At 47.6% G+C, this 18628-nt stretch overlaps 2 protein-coding genes across 3 annotated transcripts in view; one reads left to right on the forward strand and one right to left on the reverse strand.

Annotated features, from left to right (window-relative positions):
• Window positions 1–2444: 2444 nt before the first annotated feature.
• On the reverse strand, window positions 2445–7640 carry C25H1orf94 (chromosome 25 C1orf94 homolog). Its single transcript, XM_071798906.1, has 6 exons — window positions 7411–7640; window positions 4875–5332; window positions 3948–4111; window positions 3736–3810; window positions 3168–3352; window positions 2445–2520 (listed from the first exon to the last, which is right to left on the reverse strand). The coding sequence occupies exons 1-6, from the start codon at window positions 7638–7640 to the stop codon at window positions 2445–2447; spliced, it is 1188 nt and encodes a 395-aa protein (XP_071655007.1).
• A 2588-nt stretch (window positions 7641–10228) lies between these two features.
• Window positions 10229–18628, forward strand: part of CSMD2 (CUB and Sushi multiple domains 2) — a 237730-nt gene continuing 229330 nt past the window's right edge. The window contains exon 1 of one of the 2 annotated variants that reach the window (XM_065857095.2): window positions 10229–10668. In XM_065857095.2, the coding sequence (XP_065713167.2) occupies window positions 10512–10668 (157 nt within the window). In that variant the 5' untranslated portion in view covers window positions 10229–10511. The remainder of the gene's footprint in view (window positions 10669–18628) is intronic. The other variant, XM_071799063.1, reaches the window with a different exon arrangement.

Below are 18628 nucleotides of genomic sequence, written 5' to 3' on the forward strand. Positions count from 1 at the left end.
AACGTGTCTCGTAATAAATCCATAAATGGCAGAGTGTCAACAAGATTAAAATGAAAGTGACCCTTTTTCAGAAGGGTTGCTCTTCTGAGACTCTGTTGCGTTAAACAGATGCAAGAAGTGCAGCGGAGGTTCCCAGCGACGCCGTGTGACGGTGACCTCTGTTCCCAACAAGCTGTCTTGGTGACACCGAATGTCACCTGCTCTGCTCGTACTGTACGTGGCGTGTTAGGGGACTTGGAGGATCTCGGAACAAATCCCTTGAGCCCAAGCAGTGCCGATGGTTTGCATGGGTTTGGATGATTCAGTGAGTGAGCTGAATGCGGAAAGGGGGGCAGATTTTCTGGCAGGAGCCGATGTGGCTTGTTAGAGGGAAGGACTAGCGCCGATGCTTCTGCCTTCTGCTCCCAGATGTGCTGCTGGGAGCATGAGCTTTGCAAGCCAAGGGCAGCTTCAGGTTTGAGTTTCCTGGCTGGGAGCAGTGATGCTTCTCCAGGATGCGCTTGTGCGGCTTCTTCCCTGTGTGTGGGAGCTGGGGACAGCAAATGTGACCCCAGCCCATCATCACCATCATCAGGACTGTTCATGTTGGAGTGAGATAGAAGTTCAGGTTGCCCGATGACGCTCCAGCTGTTGACGCAGCTCATGGTCTGTCATGCCCTTAGTCTCATAACCCTTTTCCTGGTGAAAAGAGCTGTTGCCACCAATCTAATGAAGGGGAGATCAGGACACCCTGCGCAAAGTCTCGCCTACAGTACTGCTGTGCGGAAGAGCCTTGAAACTGTGTCTTAGCATGTTAATATTGGAACTGTTCCTTATTTCCTTCTGTCTCAGTCTTTCTCCTTGCCCATATTGACCATTTATGAGCTATAGAGCGCTCTAGAAAATAACCAGCTGTTTTGTTAAGTGGATTTGGTCTATCCTTCAAGTTGACAGATGATTTTTATTACATACTATTACTTAATGAACTCTTTTGTGGCAAATGTAATTCAATACAGATCCTGATTCCCAGTTTGTCATCAGTCCTTTTATAAAGGAAGAAAAATGGAAAAGGACTTGATGATTCCTTTATCTTGTTATGCTAATTGCATTAGGAATATTGGAGAAAAACAGTCAGTGGATTTAACAGCAGAAAAATCCAGCCTTCGATTCTACTTAAAGAAAATGGGAATGTACTGGGGCAGAACGTCTTTGACTTCAGCCAAAGCTGATTCTGATCCAAGTTGAGGTTTTGAAAAACATTAAGTAAATATTTATTTTGTTCTGTAAATTTCCTTTTGAAAGGAAACCTGTAACAGACATACTTGTTCCCATCGGCTCCTCCGGGAATGAATGGTGCTCTACTATTTGTGATATACCCAGGTGTTTGTGAAGCAATGTAAAGAGTTAACTTTACATCCCAACTTGTATGGGTGCAGTATGGCTGAGGGAGCTGGGGCTCTGGAGCTGGAGAAGAGGAGACTGAGGGGGGACTCATTCCTGGGGATCAATATGGAAAGGGGCAGTGTCAGGAGGATGGAGCCAGGCTCTTCTGGGTGACAACCAGTGATAGGACAAGAGGCAATGGGTGCAAACTGGAACACAGGAGGTTCCACTGAAAGAGGAGAAGAAACTTGTTGGGGGTGAGGGTGGCAGAGCCTGGCCCAGGCTGCCCAGGGAGGTTGTGGAGTCTCCTTCTCTGCAGACATTCAAACCCGCCTGGACCCCTTCCTGTGGAACCTCAGCTGGGTGTTCCTCCTTCACTGGTTTTAAGGCTGGGAGAGGCTTTTGGGGTGATTTGTTGTGAGGTGTATCACGCAGGCTGTAGAATCCAATCTCATCGCTCCTCTGCTTCTGCCCCTGCAAACTGCAGCTGAACTCCAGCAGGTGGTGGTGGCCGCGGTCTGGAGCCCTGGAACTCCGGGCTTAAATAACCAAGCGAATAGAGTCAAACAGGATTCTCCATACAAGCTTCTGACTTCATCTCCTTTCGTATTTAAAAGTCTCATTAGTATTAGAGTTGGAGGTAACAAGACAGGAACATGTGATGCGTGGAGCTGCACCACCCAGCTATTGGATGTATTTAGTGTTTAATCGCACTTGGAACATACAACTAAAGATACTATCAGTGAAATTTGTGGCCAAGACGTGTTTTGTATCAAACATCTTTATTGCACCAACACTCAATTCTAAACAGCTCAGGCATTTGTCGTAAATAAAACATTTTTATTATTTATCTCTGTCTTCCAAAACAACAACAAAAAAAGCCCCTTCTTATTCTGTCATCCTAAAACCCCTATTATTTCAGATGAATTGTTATGCAGCTCTGTCTTACTATATAAATCATAAGGGATTATTCTAGATGGAAGTGTTCACTTTGGGGAAAACATAAAGTCCTTATAGGACCCTGGGATTTACAATACATAGCAGATTTTCTCTGAATACTAGGATAGGAAACGTGAGTTAACTTAAAATTTTACATAGTTCTTGCTGGAAAAGTAGTTGAGATTATTGGTCACAGCTCCTCCAGGTGTGGAACTAAACCTAAAACAGAAAAGGAAATTTAGTCAAGCTTCAGGAGGTTACATCTGACTTCCAAATGACTCCTTTTTCTTCCCAATAATGGAGCTCTTAGAAGCATTAATCTGCTTTTTTTAATGTGTAATATAGATTCTGGGAAGGTGATCTGGGGGGGGGAAGTATGTGCTATTCCTTCTGTCCCATAATCATTTAACAGAAGATGATACATAGAACCTTAATCTCCGGAGATTATTTTACCAGATCCTTGGAATATGTTGATTTTTAACTACAGTCTTCACAGAAATGTATAAAAATGAATCCATTCCTTTCATTCCGATAGTATCCAAATGTTTTGGTTTCTATCGTGTTGAAGTATTTATTTTTTGTTAAGTTAAAGTGTTCATACTTTTTATCCATAATATTGATTGGAAGTTGTAGGTGGCACCTCCTATCCCACAGTGTTTCAGCTCATTCACCCCAAACAAATTACTTGGATTTTGTATCAAGATTCTTTAGTAAATCTTGTCTTTTGCTCAGTTTTGGAATTCGGTGAGAATCCAGCTGGGAAACTCAAGTTGTGATTGCATCTTTAACCCTGGGAAGGTTTACAGCAGCTAACGAAGTCTGCCCGAGGTACCGAACGAATAGAATGCAAATCCGCGTGGTTTTACCCATAGGAAGGAGAAAACGGGTACTGGATCCCAGCGCTGGCCGGGGGGGGCAGATCCTGGATGCTGCTGGGTAGCGCGGGGGGGTTCATCTGCGGGTACGGATAGCCAGGCTGAACCAGAGCGACGTAGTTCAACATGGGAGTGTAGGGCGGCTGGAAAATGGGCTGCGGGTTGTACGGAGCCACCTGGGGAGGCAAAAGGAATCACATACGTGAGGAAAAGTGGGACAGGAATACTGCCAAGGCACCAACCCCAGAAATGGAAACCGGAGTTGTCGAAGATATTTTTTCAGACACACACAGCGATCTCTTCCAATTACATCCAAAACCAGAGCAGACGCGGGGAATGTTCCGGCGAGCGGCTCAGGGCCGTCTCCTGAGCTATTTGGAGCACGTAGCGCTCCAGCAAACTGCGTTAACTTGCGGCAGTTCAGCATCTTGGCCCCAAATCTATTTTTGCGATGGCACCAATGTCAACCTTGGTACATGACAAACTGCTCTTACTAATCTATCGTGCTTAGCATCTGTGTTCTGCAAATTAAAGCATATTCATCCCCATTTAACCGCACCTGTCTTGAGTAGCAGCCAAAGGAGGGGTGCAGGGCTTGCTGGTACGGCATCCTCGCTCTCTGCTGATATGGACCCTGTTAAGCATACATAAGGTGTGATTTTTAAAACAGTCCAAGTTGGTCTATCAATTACTTTTATGTAAGCTTTTTAGGGGAATTTTCTGCTCAAAGAAACCAGGTTGTGATAAGTGTATTTCTCGGGTTTCTGTTACCTGGAACTGTGGGAAGTTGGAGTGGTTGGAGAAGATGGGAAGCGGAGAGAAGTTCAGACTCTGCCACGCCGGCGGATTCGGTGCTGGGCTCATTGAAGAAGTAGAAAAGCCTGAAGTGCTTGCATTGTATTTAACGCTTTTTTTATCTGGTGTTGCAGTAGTTGCTGTAAAACAAAACAAGGTTGAACATATTAATAAGCATGCTTTCTCTTCATTAATCTCTGGAACGTTTGCAATTGAGAGGACATGCTTTGCCTGTAAGCAAAATCTGTTTAAGATATCCATTACTTTTGCAGGCTATCGTTGTGCAACACAGAGACCCAAACTCAGCAATTAGCAGTTCAAATTCACTTGTAGGGCCATCAGACTCTGACCCACAGGACCTGGAATAAAGCGAATTGCCTGAGCCATAAGAACAAATGAAATTATAAGAGTAGAACAAGAACCTTTGCCCAAAGTTCAAAACTCTGAGATAAGGAAATCACAACCAAGAATTAGCTGATTGTGTCTTAAGTCTCCAGACTGATAAGTCTAGTCCAGAAGCTTAAAGAGTAGATCTGGACATGTACCATTTTTTCTCTTCTAAGATGCTTCAAGAGATGTAGTTATCGACACTCTGGAAATACTGACCAAATACATAAATCTTCATGGTCATGACCTCCCTGTAGCTATTTCAACATGTGGAAAGGACATTAGGTGCTAGTTAGAGGGGAGATACCAGCATCCTAGTATAAAATGAGGAATCTTGAATGGAAAAGATGAGTTCCGTAGGTTTCAGCCCCTCGCACAAGGCTCGGCAAAAGGCCATCACCACAGAGCCGATGCTGCAGTGATGCCCGACCAGCTCCTGCTCTTCACCGCTCCTGGTTTATGTCTCAGCTTTCCCATGGCTCCCCGCCGATGCTGGGGACTGTCCCCCATCCATACCTGGGTTCTGCGGCGCCTTTGTGACCGTGTCAGCATCACTTTTGCAGCAAACCTCAGGAAACGGTGGGAGCTGCTGCTTCTGTCCCGCGCTCTGACTTTCTGCGGTTGACGACACGGCCAGGCTGCCCTTGGCAGCACTGAAGATGCTGTTCGGTAGGAATTCCTTCACCGCCTTTGGCTCCTCGGCCGTTCCCTGACCACCCGTGCTTTTGCCCGTTTCTGTGTGTTTTGGCAGGAATGGCGCGTCCAGCTTGCTGCCCTCCGTGCTGCCGGTGCCTGTCCTGTCCTCCGGCCCCCCCGCGCTCCTGGGGGGTTTTGCTGAGCACAGAAGGCTGGAGAGAACGGATTTAGCGGAGAGCTGAGCGTCACAGAGAGCTCTGAGTTTCATCTCCCGTTCTCTGTTTCCAATCATTGCTCTGTAGATACTTTCGAGTCCCTCTGGTTCGTCTAGCCAGTAACTGCTGGAAGAAAGTGGAATGGAATAGGGCTGCTGTTAAAGGAGGTTTGACTTAAATACGAGCTACTTTTCTTCTCCTAAACCTTGCATTTACAGACTATTACAAGCTCTCTTATGTTGGTGAATAGTGACATTGTCGACAAAAGACGTTCCTCCTGTCACCACTTGCCCCGGGTGTTCTCAATAACTTTCTTTTCTGTATCCAAATGCTCCAGAGCAAAACCAGGAAGGTGAAACTTGTTTGTTCAAAAGATTCCAGATATGTTTTAAAGCAAGCACGCTAGCAATTTGCATAAGTCAATATTTTAAAATAATTAAGGATTGCTAAATTGGGCAAGGTCACATGGTGTAATCTTTGGCCGCTGATGCTGTTGCAGCTGATGAACTGGGCAATGCCTTTGTTGACAGTTGGTATATACTGAAAAACTTATCTTAATTAGTCTTTCTATGTGTCTTTCAGGAGTTAGAGGCAGCCAGGGTGGGGTATGGAAGCTTCTACTTTGGAAGTAGAAACCTGACCCAGGGCTGCCTCACTTGAGTTGCTTCTGGTTTAGAGCAGCTCAATGAGCTCTGTGCAGTGATTTGGTTTTAGCTCTTTAGCTTGGCTATTGTTGGAAGGTTCAATGACTTTGGGGTCGTTGAGCACCTGATGATCAACGTACTCTGCTGTACCAGTGTGCGCAGAGGGTACTTCTGGCCTGAAGAGCCTGTAGCTAATTACAGGAAAATGTTGCTGAGGGAAACGGCCGAAGGTAACTCAACTCGGATCACTAGATGAACAATGAGTAGAGGATCATTATTCTGAACCCAAGGACAATATTTTACCCACCGGACTTTGACGTCTTTTTAATTTCATCCAAACTGAAGTTGTTGAGTTTCTCAGGTCCTTGTGGTTGTGCCTTCACTGCAGGGGTTTGGAGTTCACACCTCGCAGTGAAGTAGTAAAACAAAGACTGTTCTGCCCTGGCCCTGCGCGGCTGCGCTGGCTCGGGCTCATTGTGGGCTGGGCCGGCCTTGCTGCACTAAACTATATTTCACAGCTCTATTTCTTTAAGAGTGAACTGTGTTATTAAAGAATGCAATTACAATTGTTAATAGTTCATAGTTCCTCACTGCTTTGTATAGTGGCTTCTTTCCTAAGACTGCTTAGCAATCAGCAGGACCAAAATGTGTGGCTGAGCATGTCCTAATTGTAAGGGTAATTTAACCTACCACTACAGGCAGCTCCATGGGCCTCACTTGGTTTGCCTGGTTTCCCTTTTTCCTGCATTTATTCTGGAGATGCTTAAGATTTTGGCTTATTTAGGATATGGAGGAGAAGGGAATACTCCAAGGTGTAATTCCTCAGTTCCTACCTGATGTAGTTGAGGCACTTCCACCTCTGTGCCTTCATCTGTAAAACCATCTATTTCCTCATCTATGGGGTTTTCTTTCTTAAAGATGAAACAAGTGGTTACACTCTTTCGTGTACTAAGCAAGATGGGCCAGGTTTGCATGTTGTTTGGACTTCCAGAACTGGACATGCTAATGCTCGCTGACTGTTAGCTGGATTTAGAAATGTCACTTTTTCTGTTTTGGGAGCATAGAGTAAATATTATCCTATTAATCTGAAGTGCGTACTTCCCTCTTATCATTATTTGTCCTGTGAAACATGATTTGGCATAATTTTTTCTGTGCTAAATTCAGCTTTTCTTTGTAAAGATCAGCTGTTTACAGTAGCTTCCTTATAACACTTTAATTTTCAATTTTGCTCCTTTGAATGCTGCTTTCACTTCTTCCCGTAAATATTTTGATGTGTGTGTGTGGTTGTTTTTCTTTAAATGTTGTGGGGAAGCGAATGCAGCAGCTGCTTATGGTGCTTCAGAATTTGAAGTAGTCAGATTTCATGGGACACACTTTTTTCCCAAAGAAAATTGGTTAGAGTGGGAAAAGGGGGGATAATTTGCCCCCTTGGGAGGGTGTGAGGCAGGAATGGATGCTTTTGTTTCGGTGGGTTAACCCAAGTCTAGTTTGGGAAGGTGTGAGCAGGGAAGCAGCAGCGGCTTCCCCAGAGCTCGGGGACACTTGGGGGTGACTCACGTGCTCGGGGGGTCGGTGCTGTCCATGCAGAGGGTCCCCACGGGCTCTGGGCACAGAGCCGGGGGCAGCGGTGACACCAGCGCGGGGGACTCCAGCTCCTCCGAGAGCCGCTGGACGCGTTTCCAGATCTCGTGACAAGTCTCGTCCAAACCATCCTGGGGAGTGTTGCTGTGGATCCAGATGTGCCTGGGGAAAGGTCCCAGGGGGAATGGATGCTCAGGCGTCACCATTGGAGCTGAAAACCTGTTCCTACTGGAGAGCATCTTTCAGCCTCTTTGCGTTCGCCAACGGTGTCTTTGGAAGAGGTGGTTTGTTTGGGTGCTGGGGAGCCGTGGCAACCATGGAATGGTGGGCGCTGGCAGCCGGCAGGAGGAGCAACAGCTGGAAATGTCCGGTGGGCTCCCAGCAGCAGGGATGGAAATGGCTGAGCTGTGTTTCTTCGCACGATTCAGAGCATTCTCCAGCATAAATCTCTAAATAGGCTCTGGTTTTCAGCATTCAGTAACTTTTCCATGTTTGCGTTTGAAAACTAGAGGGAAAACCACGTTGGGCACTGTTTAACAAGTCCTTGGTTTTGTCAGAAGCCGTTTATCTTCCTCCAGGAGGCTGTTGAGAGGACTCGGTTCATACCTGTGAATCACTCTCGGCTCGAGGGGTTAAACCCGAACTCGGGGGTGTTGCAGTCGCTGTTATTTAATTTATTTGGAGAAATCCCAAAACATCGGAGTGTGTTGGCAGGGAGGGTGAGGTGCTGTGTGATAAATGACACAGAAGCAGGCAGCGGAATGTCTGCAGAGCTGGGGAAGGCAGGGACGCCCGCGGCTCGGGCTGCGGGTGGCAGTGCGGAGCAGGACTCGGCTCCCGCTGGGTGCGCACCCTCAGCACAGCGCTTCTCTTTGAGCAGAGAGGTAATTCTGCAAGGTGGGAAGCGAAGCGAGTGGCAGGGGATAGCAGTGGGCTGTCAACCAGGATCTGCGGCCGCTTCCTTGTTAGAGATGGGCTGTAACGAAAGAAGTTGGTGATTGCAGTGATGCTTTCTGCTGTATTCATCAGTCTTGCCCGCTTGGCAAATCAATGCAGTATTTTTTGCCTTATCCCCTAAACCTTAGTGGTTTTGAGAAGGAAACATACTTGGGAGAAACGCCTTGATTTGCAATAGATATTATTTGATTAACCAGGAATAAAGTGGGATTGCATCTCCTCAATGCCTTTATTATGCCTGTAGCTGGTTCTCAATGCAGGGCTGGCTTTGGCTCAGCCCATCCCCTGCTGGGGTGCAGCAACCCAGTCGCATCCTCAGTGAGTGCAGTTTTGGGATGGGGGGGATTTTTTGAGGTCTGAATAGCTGGATACGGGCAGACCGGTGTTCGGAGCTGTGAGGTGCGATACCCTGTTCTCGGATCCTTTTATATTTGGATCTGTGCCTTTGAACAATAAGGTCTATTTGAATAGGACACTGCAGCTTAAACAGACATAAAGCAACTCTTTCATGTAACAGCCCTGGTTGCCTTGGCTCTTGGCATCGCTTCACAATGTAGGCAGTGGAAGGATTGAAATGCAGAGGGGACACAGGGAGAGTGAGAGAGAAAGAGGATTGATTCGAGGGTGGAGGGACAGATTTGCAAGCCCTCGATATAATTTGTTTTTTAGCTGTCAAATAAGCTCATTCAAGGCAACCGGAACAAGACTGAAGAAGGGGGTTTTGCAGCAAGAAACTGCAGCAAACGCAAAGCGCTGAGGCAGGGGGATGGGTGGCGGGGGGACCCGGGGGCAGCAGCGGGTCAGCCCGGGGGGGCGGGCGGGGACCGCCCCCGTCTGCCCGGGCAGGGCCGGGGCTGTGGGGAGAGGGGCCGCTCCCGGGCCGGCAGCCCGAAGGGGAACAGTGAAGTAGGTTCTGGCCGGGGAGGGGGGCGGCTATTGGGGGGTGGCGGTGTTGTTGGGTGGTTGGGTTTGTGTTTGTGGTTTTTTTCCCCTACCTTTGGTTCGAGTTACCCATCATTACCATGATAATTAAGTTCCTGAATGTGGCTTTAACGGACTGCATTTTTTCCCCATCTTGGACGCAGCTACAGGGACAAATGTCCTAATGTTAAAAATAAAAAGAAAGGGGGTGGTGGCGAAATCCCTTTGTCAGCAGAGCCCTGCAGCCCAGCACAGCCCGTCCCCCCTCCACAACACCTTCTGAACCGGTCCCACCAGTGCCAGGGGGTTGCTTTATTGTTGGGGTCCGTGCTGGGAGGACAAGTCGCTTGGGGGGGGGGGGGGGGGGGGGTGGCTTTTTTGTGATCTCTCTTGTGTTTGTAACAAAATTTGCTTCATCACAAAAATTGTGTCCATATCATCAGGTTGTTTACAGAGGCACGGGGAGGGGTGGGGATGCTCTGGGAGCCTGAATGGCTCTGGCAGGTGTTTTAAGAGCAGAGATGCTGCGTGTTTGTGTGTGTGTGCACGCTAATGCTGTGCTCCGTGCAAAATGGGGGGCTGTGGCACTTAATCCCATGCAAGAAACCTGTAGTGTGTATCAAAAAGAAATACAATCCTAAAGCATAATTTGTGGTTTGCTGGTTCTGGTTGGGTGGGTGCTGGTGGGAGGACTGTGCTGGGCTGGGGAAGCCGGACTGAGGCAGATCTATGTGGTGGCTGCACGGCAGCCCCTCACCACAACACCCTCTCCCCTCCCCAGCGTTTAGTGAAGAGGAGAGCAAAGATATGGGAACGATTAATCAACTGGCTAATAAAAAAGTATAAATCCCTGGGGACGGTGCTGCTGATGCCGAGGAGCTGGCTCGGAGACAGGCACCGGGAGGGACGAGCCAGCCCTCCTCTCCTTGCCTCTCCTCTCCCCGAGCTGCTGCCACACTTGGTTCATTCCAGCTGCAGAAGCTCAGAGCCTTCCATGCGCTGGGATTTTATTTTCTGGGCTGAAAAAATTAAAAAAAAATAAGAAATACAAGCCTGACGTGCTCCCCCACACCCCCCTTTCCTTTCTCTTCATCCAGCCGAGCCGAGGACTATCCCAATTGCGAAGGGGAAGAAAAAGGGGAGAAAACCCGACAACAAGAAGCAGCCCCCAGCACGCCCCGTTCCTGCTGCCCTGTGACATGCAACCTTCCTTGGGATGGGACGAGCCGGGATGCAGCTGTGGCTTTGGATGGAGCTGGGGCAAAGTGGGGCTGTGTGCGGTCATGACGGTGGAGGTGAGCGCCTGGAGCCGGGTGCTGCTGCTCTCCGTGGGGCTGCTGGCTGTCTCGGTGACGGGTAAGTGTCATGGAGAAAGCTGGCAACTTTAGGAGCATTTTTCTTCCTGCTCCTTACATCAAAAGACCACTGTTAATCCTCTTTTTGGGGGGGGGGGGGGACACGGGGACGCGATGACAATGACACTGTGTGTGTGTATGCACTTGTGTGTCAGCACATGCTTCCCTGTAGTGTTCAATAAGTGTATTTTCTTCAGACCTTTGTAGCTTTGTATAAGGTAGTTTCCTTCTTTATCCTTGGGGAGCAACAATTTAAAGCAATGGGATAATAAAAGGTGGCTTTATTTGATCTCATTCCCCTTCTCTGGGTCACATCATTTGTGCACAGTTGCTGTATGATGTGTGAGATGACTGAAAAATGCCATCGCGGTTTCCCCCTCTGTCTTTCCCTTGCATCTTAATTCATTATTTCACTGCCCCAGCGTTTGCCAATAGCTGATAAAATAGATTGAGGGTGCCTTGCGTGAAGATGGAAGCACTTTTCTCTTACTCCTCCTGCCTTTCAAGTTGATTATCACGTTTGCAAGAGCTCTTTGGCCTCATGGTTTTTGTGGAATATGCATTTATTGACTTGAGAGCTAGCAAAAGACTTGAATTTGGGGGTGTTTGCTTGTCTCCTCCCTAGTTTCCGCAACTGCCCTTGTAGCAGAAGCATATCTAAGGACTGGAGTTTATTTCTGGTGCAAGCAGCCAATATTTAGGGACTGTCCTTCTGTGTGTGTAGGAGGGGGAAGAGTGGGAGAGCGGAGTGTTTGGCAGTGTCTTCTCTCAGCGCTGTGCAGTGCCCCCATTTCCAAGAGTTTCCAAGGAACGTTTGCCTTGCCTGCTGTATCTGAGGCTGCAGGAATGTGTTTGTGTCTTGATGTGTATGAAACCCATTTCATGGTTGTGCGTGTGTGGTTTTGTTTTTCTTAAACTTTGTTATCTGGAATGCAACGCTGGTTTAATATTATATAAGGCAGATTTCCTCTAAGGAGATCCAGAATAAGTATTAACTGCTCCTCCTGAGTTATTCTTGCAGTGGACCTGAGGAGTTGTGCTAGCTGGAAATATCTATTGGGAAAGGGTGTAAAGCCACCCTAAAAACCTGCAAGTCCTAGTTAAGGATGGATATTTATTTTGGTGAATATTTTTTCTTTAACCTGTACACGAGAGAAAACCATTCCAGCAGCTTCTGTTGTGCTTTTCTGATACGAGTAGCCCAATGTAGAGATACCTAAATGTATAATTTACTATATCAGAGGTTTACTGCTTTTTTTTCTTCTAGGCTATAGCTTATTCAGACTAGATCTTCCAGGCTTGTCTCTGTAGCTGCTTGTTCAGTGTATGGGCTGTTCTCCCAGGCCCCCAGCTCCCTTCCCTCTGCATTTAGAGCACTCTGTGTTCTGGATCCTTCACCCAGAGGTTGATGCTGTATGTTTTTTATGGCAGAAGCCTTTCAGACCTCGCATGTGTATTTGCATCAGAGCTAGAGGTATTGGTCAGTAGCTCTTATTAAATTCTGAAATCCCAGTCATGATCTTTTGGTCAAAGCAGGAGACCAACTTGCAAATCAGCGACTTACTGCTGGCTTTGACTATGCATGGGGTGAATGTGCCCACCGTTTGCAGAGTGCAGGGGGCTTTTGGGGTCTAATCCCAGACAGTAAGTTTAGTCTGGGCTGGGACTTCTAGCACCTTCGCTGAGCGAACTGTGAACCTCTGGAGCAGAGTTGTGCACAGCTCTGGGTCCGAGCTCACCTGTGCAGGTCTGGGCAGGCGGCAGTAACCCAGAGTACCCATGGTGTGGCAGCAGAGCTGTGTATGTAAAACTGCCACCGGGTAGTCCTGGCCGTCTTAAAAATGAAAAGGGACAGAAATCCTCCTCGCATCGTGTCATCTGTGCTGTGTCAGTAGCTCTGTTGCCCAAAAATGCCCTTCTAAAAACTGTCATGAAGCATGTGCTTCCTTCAGATGCTGCCGTGGCCGAAGGCAGGAGAAGGTGGCGTGTTTGTGCTGAGCACCGAGCGAGCTGCAGGGAAGGTGGTGGTTTGGGATATGCTCAAGTTCACTGTGTATCGCTGGAGTAGGGGAGAGAAAGGCAGTGGTTTGTGCAGTTTCCCCTCCGAAGGCTGCAGTGGTGCTTTGGCAGCGTTTGGAGAGCTGCGGAGGGCACGGAATTTCTTTGGTCGCGAGTTGACTGGGATCCGCGCTTGGCCCCTCAGAAGTAACGTGTGGAGGTGCTGAAATTGTATTTCGTGATAGTCAAGACAGATGGGAACAGGAGGGCCATTCCTCTCTATTCCATTCCGGGGAATTAGCTATGGATTGGCACAACAAGCTGCATTTGGAGTACGTCTTGGCCAATTGCATATAGATATACACATGTGCAATTTCTTTTGAAGGCCTACTATAAAGAGGGTCTTGATACCGTTATTTGCACCCTGTGATTTACTAGTCAGAATCTTGTTTTGTACTGGGTTATAGAAAGATGGATGAGCTTGAAACACAGTCTAATCAATTTAAACCCATTGTAACTTTCTGTCTTCTTGATGGAAAATAGTTTTTGGCAGACTCTTCCCCCGAAGAGTGGAGGAGCGGGAAGCTGTTTATGGATTTTGATGTATGTATTTATGTTGTAAATCTTCCTTTTGTTTTGTTCCATTGTCTTAAATCTCCACAGGATGAAGAGTGATTCAGGGCCATTTACCCTACCAGGGAAGTATCTTCAGTGTGAAACGCTCAGTGATTTGGGGGTATTTTTTAAGGGGTAAGGGTGTGAGGCCTCAAGTCTCTCAAGTGCTGGAGAGATGTGTTTCTGTAGGAGGGAGCGAATGGTCACCAGCCTGACGACCTTTGATTGTGGCACAAGATGAAACTACGGTATTTTATGGCAAGAGCTGAGCAAATTGTTTCGATCCGAGTCCCATTGCTGCAGTAGTGGGGTCGCCTCTTGGGGAACAGCGGCAGACACAGACTTTGCTCATTAAACCCTCTCTTAGCCTGTATGAGTGGGAAATGCAGAGTAGTTTGGGGGCTGTGGAAGCAGCAGGGAGATGCTGGTTTTGCCTGCTCGTCTTGTCCCAGTGCCAGGCCACAGGAGCCATGTATGAGTCTTTTTCCACATGCTTTTCTACTGCTTTAAAGCAGTCCTGTCACTGTGCGGCACGGCTTTTGTTGCTCTCGGTGCCCAAGGGTGCAAAGTGACTCGCACAAGGTCATTTGGGGAATGTGTGGCAGAGCTGCGCATGTGTCAGTCCCGACCTTAAACACGAGATCGCTTCTCCTGGTTTCTGAATTCTTTGCAAAGGAGCGTGGGGGCTACTTGTTGAGATTTGTATTCGATGCCGCTATGGGGTTGTTTCGGAGGCCTCCTGTGGAGTGCGAGTGCCTGCTCCAAGGAGCTGGTGCTTGCTTTGCTTTCAAAGAAACCAAGATACAGAGACTGGAAAAGAAAGTGATAGTAGCACCCACAGTTTGCATCTACAGAGTGTTCCTGGAGGAGTGAAGTACAGTGCAATTATGGAAATGGGTGTACTTTGCTTGCAATAAACATGATGCAGTGCAGCAATCAGCAAAATATATGACCTTCTGCCATGCTATGCGGTGGCAAACGGATCTGATAGTGGTTAGTATGCAATTGGGAAAATCCCATTGATTAAAGAAATCAAGTTAACTGTGTTTCAGTCTCTTTGCCGTGGACACAGCAGCCAGAATGGAGACAGCATGCTGCAGGGAGCTTGGATGTCATCTTTTTATACCTCCCTTGTGTGGAAGTGGAGAAGAGTTTTTGGGGTGGTTCTATGATGTGTGTTCGTTCTTCCCAGTATCAAGTGCATTTTTTAATTCAGTCCCTTGCAGTAGCTTTCTATCCTTACAAGGTACCAGCATCTCTGCTGTAGTAATAAAGTGCCTGCGGTGGTGGGTTTTTGGTGTGCACACCACTGTCTGCTGGATGGAGAGAGAACTGGGGAGTGTGTGAGTCCTGCTGGTGCTGGTGACTCTGAGGGCCCAGAATAATCGCGGTGTAGGGAGATCTGATTGTCTGTGACTTGCACTGGAAGAGGAGAAGGGTCTTGGACCTGTGAGGGCTGGGGCAGCAGCGGTTGTCAGGGAGATGAGTGATAGGGGAGGAATTAATAAAAATCCTTCCCTATTATTGACTGCAAAAATCTACTTGAAAAGGAGCTGGTGGCCTAGACCTGGGAAAACAGGTGTTTAAAGAGGTGAAGGAAGGGGAGCGTGACTTGAAGAAACAATGCGCAATAGGAGTGTATTTGTGGTATGATCAACTCAGCAGCTCTGTGGATGAGCAGGGGCCAACAAGTGCTGGATATAATTCTCGAGTGTTGGAGAGTTGTGAAGGTGGATGGAGACCACAGCACGGGACGGCTGTCTGCCCACAGCCTGCTGCTTCAGCCCCGTTTGCACAAGGACAATAAATACATGAGAGAGGCAACCGGTGCCACCACAAAACAGCTTTTTACTGGTATGGATGTCAGACTGGCCTTGCTAAGGGTGCTGCTGGGAACCTGGAGCTGCAGCCAAGCTCTCACAAAAGCCTGGTGCTCCAACCCTCTGGCATTTGGGCTTCCCCTTCAATAGCTCCTGGTGACCTCAGCTCTTCCTCTCCATCTGTAACCAGGAGCAAATCAACAGCATCCCATGTCCTGCTGGCACGCTTTATTTTCTTCCTTCAGTGTGAAGAGATCTTGCTGCTCCTGCTTTATCAGCTGTGTAAGAGAAGCCAGTGGGCAGAAAGCAGCAGTTTTGCGTGAGGACGTTGCTGGAAGTGCAGGAAGGTGGGAGCGGAGCCCGGTGCGGACAGGCCTGCCCGAGGTCGCCGCAGCGCGTCTGGGGCTGCTCGCTCCTCTGGGTTTCCGCCTGCCGAACACAAATGCACATGAAATGGCACAGAAATGCCGTGCTCTTGCTTGCAAGAGAGATGGTTGAGATGCTTTCTCCCTGCCGATGGGGTCTGAGCTGCGCGTGTGCTAACGGATGCGAAGGCATTTTACAGTAGTTGCACTGAAGCAGGGCAGTTTCTCAATCCGTTTATCAAAATGTCTGCAGTTCCCATTTCAAAGCAGATAAAACAGCAATGAACGTCAAATAAAGGTGTCTTTATACAGAATGTTTTAAAACAAAAGGAAGACGATGGGTTCTTTTGGCCTCTGGCTTGCACTTGCCCCCTGGAACGTTGTCTCCTGTGTCCTAATGAAATGGCTTATTTGGGTTTCATCCACCTGCCTTAGTGCCACCTGCATTACCCTGAGTGTGAAGAATGTAGCTGCTCCTCAGTTGTCAGCTCTGCCAGGCCACGGTCACAGCCTGATAACCCTGGTCCCATCAGTGCCCAAAGCTGCTTGTATTAGAAGGTGCAAGAAGTACTGAAATAGGCAAGAAGGATGAGTTAATCACAGCTGGGGAATTAAGCACAACTGGGGATTTTCTGGTTCAGTGCTTTGCTGTTACTTGCACACTCTCTCTTGACTTGTTACAGTCATTAAAGTCCAGTTCTTGCTGTTTTCCGTGCCTGTTGGCACTCAAAAATCCTTGAGGCCGTGAGCCTTAGTCATTCTGTTTCACTTCCCCATCTGTAAAATGGGGAAAAGTAGAATTTGCCAAATCCCCACATGATTTACAGATTTATTCTGCAGAGAGATCTTAGGATGTTTGCGAAAAGCGTTGAGCAGATACAAATTGCATGAGGCTGATTAGCTACACCAGTTCTGTGCTCTTGGTTCTCTCCCTTGATTGCGTGGAGGGAATTCAACCATTTCGTGTACAATTTGGGATTAATTGTGAATGGCATCCTGAGGTGAAAGTTGCCTGTCTGCTACTCAACTTCAAGCAGCAGTCATGGCAAAAAATAAGTGAGAGATATAATGAAATATGGTTTGTGTTCCAGCAAGTTGCTCAGCTCCTCCTGTACTTCACACTGTATCACTTGCACAGTTTTTATGCATTGATGTCCACATTTGTGCCTTTTATTAAAAGCGTGCAGCGCAGCTTTGGAAAGCACAGTGTACCCCGATATAGTTGGGAAGGTGCAATTCAACCTTCCTCTCCTGTTTGATGCGCTGAAGAGTAATATCAAGAAACAGATATTTCCATCCCGAAAGGAAATCTCCTTGCTCAGAAGGATAATGAAGCCTGGTGCTCTTCCAAAGCCCGGGCCATTTGTAAAGGTGCTGCTTGCATCATGCAGCATATTGTTTATATCCCTCTATTGTTGTTTTGTCTCCATTAGGGAAAGGTTAGGCACCCATTGTGGACACCGGGCATCTGTCAGCGACCATGCTGGGATGCTTTCATTACAGTTAAGCACCGCTGGGAGAAGGACTCAGTCTGTTACATGAAAATCATGTCCACCTGCTGAAATAATAAGCGTTTGAAGGATTGGGGATTTGTCCCCGCTAAGGTTGGGCTTAACACACGGCAGAACAAACCATGACTTTTCACCCGTGAATGTGACAGTGAGGGCTGTTACGGGGAGGTTTTTCTCCTTCTTTTCTATGAGTGCAGTTAGCAAATGTGACTTTTTACAAAAAAATACCCAATCTGAACCTGCAGGTCGATTCAATTCACCCCTTGTTAACTCTTTGATTGAGAGCTATGTAGATTGAAGAAGAAAGGTATTGATCTGCTTTGGGGATTGAAAACTGCGATTAAATAGAATATGTCTGAGGGTGAAAATGAGGTTTTAAGTGAATGGAGGAGGTGAAAGAACAATAAAATAGTACAATATAGTGTTAATGGTAGTGGAAATAAGTTGTGAATTTCTGTGTTAGTTGTACACAGATGGAGGATGCAGAAACCGTGGAGATGATTTGGACTTTGCATGCGAGTAGATTGTTCCACTGCAGGTGCTGGGGTATTTGGGCCCTGGTTGTGATGGGGATTTGAACCTTCCTGGTGTTTGTTGGAAGGACGACTTGGCCAACAGCCACAGTCTGGGAGGTTCCTCCAGTGCCTTGGCGATAACTTTGTGATGCCAAGGGTGGAGGAGCCGACCAGAAGAGGTGCCCTGCTGGACCTCATCCTCGCTAACAAGGAGGGGCTGGTTGAAGCGGTAAAGGTTGAGGGCTGCCTTGGTTGCAGCAACCATGAGATGGTGGAGTTCAGGATCTCCTGTGGCAGGAGCAGGATAGCAAGCAGAATTGCAACCCTGGATTTCAGCAAGGCAAACTTTGGCCTTTTCAGGCAATTGGTGGGGGAAATGCCATGGGCAAGGCTGCTTGAAGGGAAAGGGGCCCAAGAGAGTTGGTCAGTGTTCAGGGACTGTTTGTACCGGGCACAAGATCAGAGCATCCGACACGTAGGAAGTCAAGGAAGGAGCCAGGAGACCTGCGTGGTTAAACAGGGAACTGCTGGGTGTGCTCAAGTGGAAGAGGAGAGTTCACAGATCATGGAAGGAGGGGCTGGCCACTTGGGGAGAATATAAGGCTGTTGTCTGAGGGTGTAGGGAGGCAACTAGGAAAGCTAAGGCCTCCTTAGAATTAAACCTGGCCAGAGGGGTCAAGGACAACAGGAAGAGCTTTTTCTAATATGTGGCAGATCAAACTAACAGCAGAGACAATGTAGGCCCACTGATGAATGAGGTGGGTGCCCTGGTGACAGAAGATCCAGAGAAGGCAAAGTTACTGAATGCCTGGTACTTAGCACAAGAATTTCTCTGAACTTGTGCAACTTCTCTGTTTTCCACCTGGTTATAAATGCATGAAAATATAACCAGATTACTGAGGTACAAGCTGGAAACCGAACCATGCTGGGGAGGGGGAAAACAACACTTGCAACTCTCTCCGAGCTCAGGGCAGGCTTGTTTCTGAAGAAGAATCTATGCCCACTGGATTATTCTCTTTAAACTGTCAGTTCTCCATTGGCGTAATGATGGAATTGTTAATATTGTGAGAATTTTGAGGACCGAGGTCTTCTCAACTATTAGTGAGATGAGATTGGTGGCTCGGTCAAAGATCTCTC

Source organism: Patagioenas fasciata, chromosome 25 (genome assembly GCF_037038585.1).
Source record: "Patagioenas fasciata isolate bPatFas1 chromosome 25, bPatFas1.hap1, whole genome shotgun sequence".
Taxonomy (NCBI): Eukaryota; Metazoa; Chordata; class Aves; order Columbiformes; family Columbidae; genus Patagioenas; species Patagioenas fasciata.

Coding starts and splice junctions, on each gene's coding strand:
- C25H1orf94 (XM_071798906.1), bottom strand. CDS start 7,640: ATGGTGACGCCTGAGCATCCATTCCCCCTGGGACCTTTCCCCAGGCAC. Junction 4,112..4,874: donor AAAGGCGCCGCAGAACCCAG/GTATGGATGGGG, acceptor TTTGTTTTACAG/CAACTACTGCAACACCAGAT. Junction 3,353..3,735: donor TTGGCTGCTACTCAAGACAG/GTGCGGTTAAAT, acceptor TTGCCTCCCCAG/GTGGCTCCGTACAACCCGCA.